Consider the following 16111-nt stretch of genomic DNA (forward strand, 5'->3'; position numbering starts at 1 on the left):
TAGATGTCGGCACATTAAGTGGCGCAACCGAACACGAGTGCTAAAATGCACAAGGAAGAATATAGTCTATTACGACTCAAAGTGCCAAAAAAACCCCACAATTATATTCTCATTTTTATGCCTAACCTTTCAAAATGTTTTTGGGAGTACCCACAGCAGCAAGATGGCAGACATTCATGTCAGCTCCTTCTAAGTGAGCCTTAAATTAAATTATTTGTAAGATAAATACCTTTTCCTCAACCTACAAGTATATTAAGAAATGTTAATTCATATATACGTGTTACTCTGTAGTTCAGATATTTATTTTATTCAATTATTTTTTAACGAATGAAGTCTTTTTTTAAAACATTAGGAGGTGCTTAATAATACACACTGTCCTTTGAAGTATTATTGAAGTTTGTATTTAGCCTGTTACCATTTTGAAATTTGCTTTTGAGTCTTCTCAACTAAATATTGACGGATAAATTTAAGTTTTGCTTTTTTTTCTTAATTCCTATCAAATATGATTTATCTATCTATCCATCCATCCATTATCTGAACCGCTTATCCTCAGTAGGGTCGCGGGGGTGCTGGAGCCCATCTCAGCTGTCCTCGGGCAATGGGCAGGGGACACCCTGAACTGGTTGCCAGCCAGTCACAGGGCACACAGGGACAGACAACTCGCTTGCTCATTCACACCAAGTGACAATTTGGACCGACCAATTAACCTGACATGCATGTTTTTTGGAATGTGGGAGGAAACCGGAGTGCCCGGAAGAAACCCACGCAAGCACGGGAAGAACATGCAAACTCGACACAGGAGAACTGTGCAGCACACGCGCTAACCACTGCACCGCCGTGCTATAATTTATCTAAGAAAAAAAATTAAATAGCAATAGGAAAACAATTGTCTCCAAAGTCTAAAATGCCACCTTTAAAAGTATGTATGAAGATTATAGATAAGCTCTGGAAGCTCACTCATTATTTTTTCTTAAATCTTGTTGCTTCATTGAGCGAAACAATTTAGGACTCTTCCAAGGTCTGGTTCTGAAACAGAAAGCCAACAAAGCATTTTACTGCTGAAAGAGAAAAGAAAATGTAAACATTCAACAGGCAACATCCGTTGCTGTCACTTCATCTAAAACGATGACATTGAAAGCAGTTTTGCTGACCTGCTTACGTAACGCCTGCATGGAATTGTACTGCATGTGGGCTCTCTTTGTGCTGACCCAGCCCGGCTCGTCTGGTATGAGGGCGGCCACGATCACCTTGATCACGATGAGAACGTGCTGGGGAAAAAAAACAAATGTTTCAAGGTGTCGCTGTAACATGCACAACGATATCATCATTTATTTTTATTTCAAATTATGGTCCTTTTGTTATTTTCAAGGATCACGGATCCTTGAACCGCCTGGGTCTTCGGGGTACGACTTCCTGTGGTGTGTCCTGAGCAAGTACAGCCTGACGGCATTCATGCTTCCTTGAAATCAGCACTAATCTGTGTTTCTTAAAACAGGCATGATATGAAGTGGTTAGAATATTTGAATATTTTTCTCTCAGTATTCCAAGCTTTGCAGTAATCCCTCGTTTTTTCTCTCCGAAATAGGCTGCAAAGGTTTCGTCGGTGAAGTATAATTGAAGCTCAAGTGGTTTGGGATTTTTTGTCTTTTTTTAAATTTCACTCTGGGTATGCAAGTGATGGGAAAGTGCAAATTGAAGCAGAGAGCACCATTTGTGAAAGCACCATTTGTGTCTTAGAAGCATAAAGCTGCAGAATGGACTTTAAAACGCCCATTTTGAACTTTGGAGAATCAAAGATGAAGATTGTGAACTAAAAAAGGGAGAAAAGTATATTTTAACTTCCTTGTTTGACATATCGCATTTGTACCATGAATAGGGTGGTCCTTAATGGGGGTCGAAATTTTTTTTTTTGAAATATTGGGCTCTGACCCCCTGCATATGTTCTTATATCGATAAAAACACACTGTGTGCAATTTTGAACAATTTGGATAATATTTAGAGGTAGCTCAACGACTTTGAAATTTCCCAAAATGGTAAAATTTTGGCAATTTTCGAGAAAAAACGGAAATCTTAACCCTATGTGTACGGCGTTTTAGAACATCCAATTTCAGTCCATTGCTTATAATTGTAACACAAGAAAAGTTACAAGTAACTTTGTACACTAGGTCTGATATAATGTGCGAAAAATCCTTATTTTTCATACCAAAATTTCAGAGGCCTTGAGCGACCTCTAAATATCCTTTGATTTTGATGAAACTTTGCCTAATTACGTTTTGTATATATTGGAACATATTCAAGGGGTCAGAGCATGAAATTTTAAAAGTCGAAAAATAAGGACCACCCTAACCATGAACAGCAGTCTGCATCTGTTGTTGTTCTTTTGACCACATACTGTAAGTATCTAAATATAGATTTATATTTTTTTTATATATTTCAATTAAATTGCTAAGTAAGTTATGTTTTTTTCAAACATTTGTGGTGTGTCACTGTATTTTGTTTGTATGTTTCAGTTCGAGAGTAATCCCTAGTGATAGACCGCAAAGTGAAAACCCGAAATGATTTATCGATAGATTTATCGAATACTCTATTATACATTAAAAACAAAGAAAAAACCCAATTTACAGGCATTTGCTGTTTTTGTGGAGAATGCCTCGCAGGTGGAAGCAGTAATGGTGCAGCAAAGGACGAGCAGCCAAAAAGGGGCTAGCCGGCAAAGAAAACCACACAGAGACCACCACTAGTTAGGACAGAACAACAAAATGTGAAAAACATGAGGCTGGACGACCAAACACAACAAAAAGTGACAATGGCTGCACCATCAAACGCGAAGCCAGGAAAAAACAAACCAAGGAACCAATCAAAACTGGTGCTAAGGCCAGGCTTGACGATCAAAAAACCAACAACAAAAAACAGCAGCGGCTTCGGCAATAAGCCATCCAGGAATATACTAGGGGACACGGCAAAACCGTTGCTAACGCCAGGCTAGCCTATTTAAAAACAAGCGGTGAAAAGCCTGGCTTACCGGGAACCGACAACAAAAAGTGGTAACTGAAGAATAAACCACGAGAAATAGCTAAACAGGCGCTAAATCCAAAGAGGGGTCTAAAATCATCAGCCTGCCAACACCCAACCTCTTAGTTTTAAATAACAGGTCCACTAGCTGACTGGCAAACATAATAGTCTAGTACTAATCTCAGCCCACTACACCAATGATCATCCCACTACCTTCAGGGCACAAATACAGGTCAATAAGATTAAGGAAGGTCTGACTTGGGAAAAGCCTAATCCCCTCTGCCATCACTCTTTTAAATAACAGGCCCTGCCATTCAATCATCCATCCATCCGATATCTAAATCCCTTATCTTTACCAGGATCGCAGGGGTGCTGGAGCCCGTCCCAGGCATCCTCAGGCAGTGGGGGACACCATGAACGGGTTGCCAGCCAGACGCAGGGTACACAGAGACTTGCCCATTCTCACCTAGGGACTATTTGGACCGGCCAATAAACCTGCATGTTTTTGGAATGCGGGAGGGAACTGGAGTGCCTGGAGGAAACCAACGCAAGCACAAGAAGTACATGCAAACTCCGCACAGGTAGGCTTGTCGCTAGATTTGAACCCATGACCTCAGAACTGTGCCGCGGACATGCTAGCTACACAGTTGCCATGCGGCCCACCTATTCAATCAGTCTGCCCTAATTGTTCCATTGTCATTTACTTGTCATTCTACTGTATTTTTAATGTAACACCTGTTTTTTCCCAGCTACTGTCTAAATCTAATCTAACACATGGTGGGCAGCCAACGAGCTTTAATTGGGAGCAAATAAACAGGAAAGCCTACAGCATCCCCAAAGCTAAAGAAGGACAAGCCGGACAAATTATACCAATCGTGAAACATTTGGCAAAAACACAAACGAAAAGCCACAAAAAAAGGAGGAGAAAAAAAAGAAGGAATGCATGTTGCAATGGTGGCAGGTAAACATATCCAACACAGCCTTTGGAGGAGCACGCAACTCTGACAAAACCATCCATGACTTCAACTTTTTACCACAAGAATTAACCAGAATCAACCGTTCTTCATCAACAATGAACTTCAATCCAAAAACAAATTAAAAAAACAATGTTATTCCAGAAAATATCAAAACTTGAAATAACAGCAGCAAAGCAGAAGGAATGAGCGTGCACACGCGCACACACGCATACTCGCACACTTCTTAAAAATATTCGCCATCAGTAAATGGTTTTCTGTGCTTTGCTATGCAGTGAGCAATGTGATAACTTGCTCCAGTGGTGGTATTTTTAGCAGTGACGAAGGTTTTCAGGGTCTGTGTTTATTGGCCATACCTGGACACTGCAGGTTTTAATGTCTCCGTCTTGTCAGCCTCATCCTTCAATTAATGTTCATGTTTCGTCTCGTAACGACGTTTAACACTTGCTGTGCGAGGTGCAACGCTCTCGAGGCATAATGCACAAACAGCATGGTCATTTTTTGCACAAAGCCCCATTCGTCTGTCCACGCTGGCTGGAAAGGACGAGATGTTTTCGCTAGAGGAGCGGGTTATAACACGGAGCTCTCCTCTGCGAGGCTTGACGCAAACACACACTCACACACGAAGCAGAGGAGGAGTGGCGCAACCGTAGACACGGCGCGCAACTGAAAATGTCAGGTAAAAATGCGCATTTAAAAAAAAAAATCACTCATCATTATTATTTTGCCGTGCGTTCGCGTGCCACTGCTGACACGCGTGTCCTAGGTTGCCGACCCCTGATCTACAGCAAACAAGAGAGATGGGTCGAATATGGGACAATTTTTATTAAGCTCCCAGGAAAATTTTGCAAGATATTTGCAGGGAGGAACACTACGCATTTTGTGCCTAATTGAAAAAATAAAATTCTGATTGGGAATAACTGTGAATTGTATTGGTCTTACCTCCGCCACAACGGCCATCAGCACGACGTCGGTGCCGCTCACGCTGCCCTGGCTTTGCAACCTTTGCAACTGCGGCGAGAGGGTGAGCAGCCAGCAATTGGACACCACCGCCACAAAACTCAGGATTTCGAACGCCACCTGGAGGGAACTGACCATGAAGTCACCCGCCCGTGGCGCCGCCCGGGGTGGCCAAGTCGCTTACCTGCCAAACGCCCATGTTTGCCACCGGGGCGTAGAAAGGCTTGCGGAAGAGCTTGCAGATCTTGTAAGCGTCTGAGCGGATCTCCGTCACGTTGTTGATGAGCAGCAAGACGGCCGTCAGGGGGTACACGCACGAGAAAAGACTCAGGTAGCCAAACTGCACCAGAAGCTCGATGTATTCTGCGAAAAGGCCCTGGTGCAGAAACAGGAACTTGTCAAAATCTGCTTGCCTACTTTTTACGGGATCCTACGATAAAAGTGCTGTCTAGTTTTTGAATATTTGTTGCTGCCATCTACTCAAGGTACCTACAGTTAAATTCAAGACCTTTTAAGACTTTGTAATGCATTTTGTTTTTGTTTTTTTTTAAAAAATGAATGTACTGTAAATGGTCTGCATTTATATAGCACTTTTTAAGTCAATGAAGACCTCCCAAAACGCTTTACAATGTGCTTTACACTTACCCATTCACACACACTCACACCCCGATAGCAGCGTCAGCCATGCAAGGCAACTTCCTGCTTATCGGGGGCATTAGGGAGTCAGTGTCTTGCCCAAGTACACTTCTGCAAATAACACCGAAGCATCGGGTATTGAACCTGAGCTACTGCCGTCCCATATTTAACAAAAAAACACCATTGAGCCCCCCAAAAAATAAAATAAAATAAAACGCAAATGTTTCTTGCACATAATGCGTCGTCCCTCGTACAGCTGGCAGAGCTTTTAGCCCTGGCAAAAAATATTTGGCAGCGAGCCACTACTCATTAAATATACACTTTCTCATGGCCCAAAGTAAACATCTCTGTCCAAAGTTGCAGTATGTATTGTTGGTAGACCGTGTAGACCTATTGTATATGAAATACATCAGCCTTTATTACAAATAGATATGTTCAATGGGTTTCGGTTGTGTGCCGCTCCGTTTGGACTTAAGTCGGCAGGAAAAAATTCTGGCAATAGCTTAAGTTGGGCCACCAAGGGTCTGCAGGACTTAAAAAAATCGAGATATTTAGTACAGGTCTGAATTTCTTATCTCAAGGCTTCTCTCTTTGTAGTACTTGCAAGTTCATAATCCATTTATGTCTTCTCTCCTTATTTTGAGTGTTTATTAAAGTTTTAACAGCCACCAACTATTTTCCGATACATTACATTCCTTTGCAAAGTTGCAGTTGTCTAAATGTTACCAACGCTGTTTATTAACAAACCCTCTGAGAAATTATACAAGATATTTTTCCCTCCTTCTAAAAGAGCTTCTTATTTTAAAAAAACGTATGCTTCTTTCTTCATTGAAAACTGTTAAATGATTTTATTCTTCACGTTCAACGTTCGGCCACCTCTATCCTAACCCTATTTGAGAAGCATGCCTATACGCACGGGGAAGACCGGCAGGCTGACTTGATTCCTAAATTTATCCTCCTCCGGGTCATCTTCGCTCTCGGCCCTGTGGGGGGCGCCAACGAAGCGGTCCACAAGAAAAGGGATCACTACTTCCGTCACCTGGTTCACCAACTGGGTCACGATCAGCAAAGATGCCAAGCGCTGCACGGACAGAAATGAGTCAAGCTGGTTTTGAGGCTTCCGTTATTTTCATTCAATTGATTTGACATATGCGTTGTGATGCCGAGGTCAACCGTCACCTTACGAAGCAAGGGCACATCATGCTTGACGAAGGCGATGTGAAAGAGGACCGCAAAGTAGTTGAAGAAAGTGAACTGAAGAATGAAAAAAAGTGAATGCAGTTTCATTAAATGAATGAAGTTGTCATGTCTGTGAGAAAAGGGGAAACTCACCACCAGCACTTTGGCTGTCAAGTGGTTCTGGAAGGCAGATTCTTCTCTGTGGTTCTCTGAAAATAGAATAGAATAGAATAGAATAGAATATACCTTTATTGTCATTGTTACAAATGGGCTAACATATTGTGACAACGAAATTGGGCATGACACTCCAGTTTCACACATTCAAGTGAGGTATGAGCAAGAAGATAAAGGAACAGAGAAGATAATGTTATAAGACAAGGGGGATAAGGCTATAGTTATAATTTACATGGTATTTACACAAGAAATGTCGGCATGTGGGATGTTACATACAGGGTTGTCGTGATAACGTCGGTATCGTAACGGTTGTGCAATATTGCATTTGGTGCAAAGTCATCATAGTGCAAAAATAGTCAGCATGATACAGGAAATGGTCAGACATTGTGCAATTTGAGCATAAAACGTAGTGCAGTCGACATGTGCAAGAACAAGACATGAGTAACATTATATTCGTATGAGGTAGTGTTTTTTTTAATTTTTTTAATTTTTTTTTTGTGCGGTGTCTGTTTGAGCAGTGAACAAACATAGTGCAGACAGCATGTACGTGAGTATCATTTTACATACGTGTGAGGTAGTTTTTTTGCAACATAGGCCACATAATGGGCACATAATGCGCTTCAATAATTTTAATGGTGACATTCAGAAAATTAGGGTCGTTCAATGCTACATTTCTTTGGACAGATACAGTAATCCCTTGGTTATTGTGATTAATGGGGGGCAGAACCCCCCTCAAAACGTGAAAATCCGGGAAACCTTTATGAAAATGTACTACTCAAGAACAAACCCAATTTACAGGCTCAAGAATTTCTTTCACAAATTTAAGTACTGTACTTCATAAAGAAGGTACAATATGTATTTGTGGCTCCTGGGCAGGTTTAGCGGGTGGAGAGGTACAACCTTAATAGAAACATCTTCCTCTGTTTGGCCAACCAGAATGCAGAACAGACTCCGTGATGAAAATACACATAGCAGTGAAACATCAATAATCGAAGCGCGGAGTAGCAAGATGTCTCTGTACTGATACCGACACGCAAATGCTGAGCGGTCATCAAAGCTGATACCAGGCCAGAATTAGGGACTATAGGCCGCTCCTTTTTTCTACATTTAATTGATGCGGCTTAAAATACAATGCAAGGTTATCGTCATGAGGGTGTCGTTGGTGACTTTGGACATGTGCCGGGGCTTTCTCACAGATAACCCTAGTAGTGGTACCCGTAGGGGCCCCGGGGTAACAGTGGAGTACATGCCTGGCGGGTCGCCTCGGCTGGCGCCTTGGAACTGGCTTAGAACTGGTGCGGACCAGAGAATCCTACTATTTGATTAAAACAAAGCATCCCTGCAGCACAAGGCACATAAAGATGTGATTTCTGCCAAGTGCTCTAAATGTCAGAGGGAAGAAATTCAATAAAGCACAGGCAAACCACCGGAGTAACTATGACTCCCTTCAGTATCTACATGCCTCATCATTTAATTAGTTATACAAATGAACGGATGACCAAGATTCCCACTGTCCCTCTGAAGTAAGATCGCGGTCTTGGCAGAATCGGCAAGGAAATGTCTAGTACAGAAAATTAAAACGTTGATGGCTCAGTCCGCAGCAGTAAATCTCATTCAACTGGCACAGCAGTAATTATTATTTAAATTGGAATAGCAGATGGGAAGGTCCATTGGAAGGGCACACATTCGGAGTCCCCGCCGACTTTTATGGATTTGATCCATATTTTTGTTCCTATTGGCTTAGCTGCGCAAATATTCATGACGTAGTTTTTTTTTTTTTTTATATGTTGCGATATAAATTTTTGTTTCTAATGAAAGATAAGTGTTGAAGTTTTATATATATGGCTACAGAACAAAATTGTATGTAGGCCTTAATAAATAAATCAAAACAGCAAAACTTGGCTGGCACCGGCTCTTCCCATTTGAGAGAATGAATTAATGCACTGAATTACTAGCATCCTTTGTGAAGAGTAAACAACATGTTCTTTGTAATAAACTTGTCGCTCTCACCAAATTCAGTCAAAGACTGTGCAACTGTTTTGTAAACAGTAGCCAGCATATTAGTGTAGACGATGTGAAGCACAGAAGGGAGGTAGAGCAGCGTCTGTGTCACAATAGAATCCCATTCCTCGTGGAGCCACATCACTTGGTTCTCCCCCCAGTAGAAACACAACATCCCGAGCACCACCATCCCTGCGCACACACGTCACAGTGGAGAGTCACGAGAAATCATTTGTTCTGATTCTGGGCTGTCAAACACGGCCCACGAGCTGGATCCGGCCCGCCAAGAGATCCTCTTATCCTGAGGGAAGCACAACAGAAAAATAAGCCGTAGCACATCAAACACCGACCTGCAGATTCAAATATGTCCAATGGATGTTGTCAGAGCCAGGTGCCACTGCTAAAGCAAACCACCTATAGTAGCTAAATTTTCTGCATACTCTTTATCAACCAGAGAACGTTTAAGGAAACATCCATCGTGATGTTTTTTTTACTTTAAATTAAAGACACGGATACATTGCCTCTCTTGACCGCACCATTTCTAATTGCCAGAAGTTATCGGTTAGCACCTGGATGAATGGTAAATGGTATATGGTCTGCATTTGTATAGCGCTTTTCAAGTCAATTAATTCCTCCCAATGCGCTTTACAATGTGCTTCACACTTACCCATTCACACATACACTCAAAAAATACAAAACAAAAAAATAGCACCTCGGTGTCTTTGCAGAAGTTTAAAAGTGCGTGCCTACATTGAGGTGTCTTTAAAAAATTGAAAATGAAATGTCTTCTCTATTAAGTATGTGTTAACAATGCAAAACTGAGTTCAGAAAGCCTTCATATATATTTTTTTTCACCATGCTTATTTGCTTTTATCTTACTTTTATCATCTGTGTTCCTGCCATTAAAAGCTGGACGACAGGATGCTGGGGGAGAGGGATGGTGGAGTGTGATTTTATGCGTGTGTTGGTCGTTTTCAATTATTCTAGGATGAAATTAGTGAAACTAATAAAAAACCTGTTTCAAGTAGAGTCCAAATGCCAACCCAAACCCCCAAACAGATGAAAAAAATAAGAGTTTATTCGAGCGCGTCTAAGAAAAACACGAAGTGCACGCGGCATGGAGGCTGCATTGATGATTTCAGCCAGAAAATGGCGTCAGCAAATAGAATATTTCTGAAGTTACGGATACAATCTTTAAAAAAGCTTTAGATCATTTCTGTAATCGGTATGAAATTCAAAAGTGAAGTGCCAGATTTTCTTTATTCCAGCAGTGGGCAGAGAACACCCTGAACTGGTTGCCAGCCAGTCGCAGGGCACACAGAGACAGACGACTCACTCGCTCATTCACACCTGTGGACAATTTGGACCGGCCATTTAACCTGACATGCATGTTTTTGGTATGTGGGAGGAAACCGGAATGCCCGGAGGAAACCTATGCACGGGGAGAACATGCAAACTTCGCACAGGAAGTTTGATCTCATGACCAACATCTGACCCACCTAAAAAGAGTCCGACCACCGGGACAGAGACAAGCGCCATGCGTAGATCCCGCTGCCATTCCGGAAAAAGCGGCTCCACGCGACCAGTGACTGGGTTGACCCCGAGACGGCCGTGGAAAGCGGGCCGGGGCTCGGCGAAGCGCTCGGCCAGTTGAAGAGTCCCCCAACGGTAGGACGCGGCGGCACTGCGTCGTTTCCACAGCTCCATGAAGATGGTGGACCACAGCATGCTGAAGACGGCTTGGATCATGTGACCGCTGATGGCAAAGCCGCCTTCCTCCTCCAGGATGTCAGTCTGTGATCCGGCCACAGCCTCAACGGCTTCCTTCTGCACCTCACCTGCCACCAAACACAAAGGACATGCTGTTGAGATGTTTCGCCAATAGAAACAAGAACAATAGGTGTGGGCAGATCGATCGAGCTATTCTATCTATTTGTGCACTCTCTAGGTTTATGACCGAGTCCTTCTGGCCTGCTGCTGCATCCTGCTTGCCAGGCAGAAGAGAGGGCCAAATCTAAAAATAAAAGAGACAAACAGGAAGCACTGCGTGGTGTATACTTTTTTAAACTACAGAAAAGGACAATGCCAGGTGTAACTATTTTTACTCATGGTACCAGAGGCACCGTGAGTGGAAATAGTGTGATAATGAGATAAAGTTTATTGTTTTTTTGTGTGTCATCAATATCAATACCATGGTCCAATGGTTAGGGTTCATTCCCATTGAAACCTACATTCTGCGATTGTATTCACTGATATTTTTTGACTGATTAATGATTGCACAAATACAGTAAACCGTAGTGTATAAGGCGCAACTCTGACTTCTTTTGTTGGGTAGAAGCAAAAAAATGCGCATTGCACACGAATAAATACGGTAATCACTTGAATCAACTTTTTGAAGCAATTGGCCATTTTAAAATGCCAACTTTCACTAGAAAAACAGTCAACTCAGTGTTTTATTTTATTCAATTTCAGTGAGAATTAGAGCTGTAAGAGTGATGACTTGTAACTTGAATAAACAAATACATTAAACTGCAGACAGGATACAAAAAAAAAAAAGGGACTCCTGGGATTATTTGAGTACCAATGCAAGCTGCTAACTGGATGTCAAAAAGAAGGAACTGTGCCCCTCGTTTATTGGAGTACCAATGCTCCTTGATGGACACCCGTCTCTATACGCCCTCTAACGGACAGCTTCAAAAATACACACCAGTCATCCACAAGTGCGCATTTGAACGACAAAGGCCCAGTTCTTATCAGGAAAATCACATTCCTAGATCAATATTTAATTAAGATTAACATCGCTGAGATGTAAGCATTTCATCACAATATTGGTGATTTGTCTTTGTGTGATGATTCATGACGGATGCCTACATCGGCGTGAGTTTATTTGGAAGATGCTTTAATTATGAATATTTTAGTATGGCCTGTTTGTTGAAATTGGCCCCTTTTGCCGTCTAGATAAAAAACTTTGTTGTTACAGAAGCTTCAAGTAACCCGACTTGAGAAGGAGTTGCGTTGCAGGTTCAAAAGCTTTTGGGGGTTACGGACATCACATTGTCGCTTTACAATGGGATGGCAAGCCCCATTTGCTCTTTTTTATGGGATTCTAGAACCGCAAGTACCCTCATGCGCAACAACTATGAAACGCCTCAAAGATAAGTCCTTGTCTTAACATGCACTTCTCTGAACAAGACAAGCGCTCAGCCTGACTTCCAGTGAACAAAGCAAGAAGGGCAACGATGCATAATAGTCAAGATAATGAAAAACACTAAGCAATAATAGTAAAAAATGACATGAACAAAAGCCTTTTTGCATCAAGACTTTGCAAAACACTTTTGTTATTGTAACATTTACCACAAATGTCTAATGTATTTTGTAAAACTATTTTGATCTAGACTTATCTTGAAGAATGACAGAATTGGAATAAGATAAATTGACATCAAACATTTATATTCATGCCCAGTTGGAATACATGTTGTACTTCTAATCCATGTGCGTGTTTTTTTGAGCGAATTAATAATTATATCTGTTTACGGCCATACCGCCCTAAGAACGCCCAATCCCAGGAAGCTAAGCAGGGTTGGGCCTGGTTAGTGCTTGGATGGGAGACCACCTGGAAATACCAGATGCTGTAAATTGGTCATTTGGCGCACGCTCTGCAGTACTGACGGAACCCGACTGGTACCGTCAGTGAAAATGATTTTCCCTCGGGGACCAAATAAAATTAAATAAAGAAAAATAGTACAGCCATCGTCAAAACAATGAACCGCAAATAAAATAAAATAAATAAAAGTGTAATTCCTTCAAAAATATGAAACTGATTTATATTTTCATCAAGTGAATATTTGGCGTCCTCTTTTGGAAATCAGTGGTAAGTGCAAACAGCATTCATAAATACTGATTTCCTTCTTAACATAAGAAACGCTTCACAGCACATAGTTGCGCACCATTCCCTGTCCTGAAGATGGTTCCAACCAGGTAAACGTTTGGACCCATCCATCCATCCATTATCTGCACCGCTTATCCTCAGTAGGGTCGCAGGGGTGCTGGAGCCCATCTCAGCTATCTCCGGCCAGTGGGCAGGGGACACCCTGAACTGGTTGCACACAGGTACAAACTCACTCGCTCATTCACACGTAGACAATTTGGACTGGCCAATTAGCCTAACATGCATGTTTTTGGAATGTGGGAGAAAACCGGAGTGCCCAGAGGAAACCCACGCAAGCACGCGGAGAACATGCAAACTCCACACAGGAGGTTCGATCTCATGACCTCAGAACTGTGCCGCACATTCGCTAACCACTGCGCTGCCGTGCTGCCCCACGTTTGGACCCTTCACTGTAAATTTGCTTTCTCAACAATGCACTTGGTATAGTAATGAAGATATATGATGCAAATTTTAAATTGTTCATTTTAAACAAGTAGTTGGTAGTTGCACTGGAACATAACTGAAATAGACAACAACATTAAGATGTCAGGGCCTTTTATTCAAATATTTAAAATTTCTGACAAGAGGTATGGTGTTTCTATGAGTCCAGCACAGACTGGAATAGGTTGCTCTGCACGTGGAAGTTTTTTTCATTAACTGAGCTTCAAACTACCGCGTTAGAATTTTCTCCACTCAAAGAATTATTACAGTAAATTATATAATAGGGTTGCACAATATTTTTTTTAATATCGAGAATCAATATAATCCTGCTTCTTGAGGCCAAAAGATTTTTTTAAATACATACAAAAGTTAGAAAAAAATTCACATACTCACTCGAGAAATACGTAACGAAGAGGCCCAGTAGAGCAGGAGGCAGCAGAGACCAAGTGTAGAAATCAAGAAAGCTGAAGTAGAATCCAACTGCGCTTCCAAAATACGCACTGACCGAATCTGATGGTAATGTAGAGAAAATAATTTATTAAATCAATAAAGGGACACTCACGTGGAAAACATGAGATCTATTTTAATGTGTCGTTGAATGACAATGGTCCCTTCTGACTCAGTCTGCAGAGAGATGGTGACCCATTAAGAATTGGAGCCTTGCGAAAAAATAGAATGCTTTCATAAACATTTTGAGTTAATAAATACATTTGAAACATATTTGCATGTTTGTAATGTTCAAATTCAAATCTGATAAGATGGCCTTGTCGGTTAAATGTGTCTGTATATTTTCCTTTTCAAAATGATTTGAATATTTTTTTCAGAAATGAGTAAACTAGTATTAAATCATATTTGAAAGGAATCAAGATCAGGGTTATAATTTTAAACAACAGTGATTTGATTTGGTTACCATATCGCCGATCCCCAGTTATGATTCAATGTAGGGCTGCAACAAACGCTTATTTTAACAATCAATGAATCGGTTGATTATTTTTTTCGTTTGATCGGATGTTTTTAAAAACACATTTTTAAAGCCCCAGTGTGTAACATTTGACCACGAGATGGCACTGTTGTTTAATGCAAACTAAAACCAGTGCCACAGCAAGCAACAACACATGAGACAAACATGCCAGGGACTTCTAGGTAGGGATTCCAAAATGTGTTTAAATAAGAAATAATTCTCGACCTATCTCGATTTTTTTTTTAATGAACGTTAACATTGGTATAATTGTTCATATATTTTGGCCTAGTATTCAAATCAATGTTTTGTTTTTTTACTGAATAAAAGTTTTTTTTGTACCCACAGGAGGCCCTAAATATGACAAACTGTCCCTTTAATTTCCTCCTATATTCAAATATTGAAGTTTTATACGGATGGAAAAATGCACAAAACAACAGAATATTCTATAAGACAAAATAAGAAAAAAAATCCAAGTGTTTGTCAAATAACTTAACAATCAACAAAAATAGATTCGAATGTATGCACAACCACCTTATCAAAAGATCAAATTACACTTAGACTTATAATACAAAACAATATGAAGAAAGGGCAATGACTCTGATTTTATGTTTCGCACATTTTTTATCCGCCAAAAATATAAAAAAGGTCAAACCAATTTTCAAAATGTCGTCAATGAATTTGTTTTTTTGTTTAAATATTTGAATATGATAAAGATTCATAATGTGCAAAATCGATGTAATACGCTCAATAATTTGCCCAATGTGTTGAGATAAACATATTATCATTTTTTTTCTCTGTATAGTTTATTCATTTATTTTATGAAAATTGTTAACTTTGTAGTGTTTGACTGTTTCACGACAATTTCGTTTGTTGAACTATCAAAAATGGGGAAAATAATTCACCTAGAATTGCTGTGTAGCCAATCCTTCAGATCGATTAAAAAGTTTTCATCTGTTTTCCTCATATAATTATCTCAAAACATCTATGGTGCTCCAAAAAAGCTAGACAAGTTTATAAAAAGAATAAACATGTCTCTAAGACTTAATTGGTCAATCGACTATTTGTTCAAATAATGTATTGTGCACCCAAATGTCTAGTTTTAAATAATAATTTGACAGTACAGAAGTTATGTGTAAAACGAAAAACAAAAAAAACCTGTATAAATTACATTACTTTTATCGTTAAACAAATGCTTGAGCCTGTAAAACGGGTTTGTTACTTGGTCTTAATGTATAATAGCGGGTTACGTAAATACTATAAATGTTTTAGGAATGCAACTCCCGCAAAAAATTAGGAATTACTGTAGTCCTTATACAAAGCAATATTAACCACTTACAATAAACATGGTGGCAAATTGTAAATATCACGTTTTCACTTCATACACTCACCCAGTGGTTGTGATAGCTTTTGTCCAGCGTACCAGGATTTGCTGAGTTCTTTGAGTTTGGGTTTGTCATGAAGAGGGAACGTGTCCACGATCACGCCGGCGGACGTCATCTTCTGCCCTGCAAGATTACACATTACAACAATACACAACATTGACAGGACATTATACGGACGCTGCCCTACTTACGATCGTTCGTAAGTTGCTTCAATGCTATATTTTGTATGGGATCTATGTTTAAGGTTTATATTAGTATGTTTAAGGCTCGTATATGTAACCTGTATTTTTTTGTACTAGAAAATAAACGTTTCATTAAATAATATTCTCTATAAAGATAACTAAAGTTGAGTTTTATTTACTTTTGGAAGATGCGCTTCAAGAGGTCCTCCTACGTGGTAAAAAAAGTGGCCGAAAAAAAGCGTTCTGAACATTTTCTCAACCGCACCAAGCTTTCTTGTTCC

General features: G+C 40.4%; 1 protein-coding gene across 1 annotated transcript in view; it reads right to left on the reverse strand.

The window, feature by feature from the left end:
- The window catches only part of ano10b (anoctamin 10b), a 31805-nt gene that overhangs the window by 8012 nt on the left and 7682 nt on the right, over positions 1-16111 (reverse strand). The window contains exons 6-16 of the mRNA XM_088339789.1: positions 15655-15771; positions 13699-13815; positions 10436-10774; positions 8946-9128; positions 6915-6970; positions 6762-6836; positions 6499-6663; positions 5131-5322; positions 4929-5066; positions 1152-1268; positions 958-1026 (exon numbers count right to left, since the gene is read on the reverse strand). Coding sequence (XP_088195915.1) covers positions 1003-1026; positions 1152-1268; positions 4929-5066; positions 5131-5322; positions 6499-6663; positions 6762-6836; positions 6915-6970; positions 8946-9128; positions 10436-10774; positions 13699-13815; positions 15655-15771 — 1523 coding nt within the window. The 3' untranslated portion in view covers positions 958-1002. The remainder of the gene's footprint in view (positions 1-957; positions 1027-1151; positions 1269-4928; positions 5067-5130; positions 5323-6498; positions 6664-6761; positions 6837-6914; positions 6971-8945; positions 9129-10435; positions 10775-13698; positions 13816-15654; positions 15772-16111) is intronic.

Source organism: Urocampus carinirostris, chromosome 7 (genome assembly GCF_059441175.1).
Source record: "Urocampus carinirostris isolate Australia breed hairy pipefish chromosome 7, RoL_Ucar_1.0, whole genome shotgun sequence".
Classification (NCBI taxonomy): Eukaryota; Metazoa; Chordata; class Actinopteri; order Syngnathiformes; family Syngnathidae; genus Urocampus; species Urocampus carinirostris.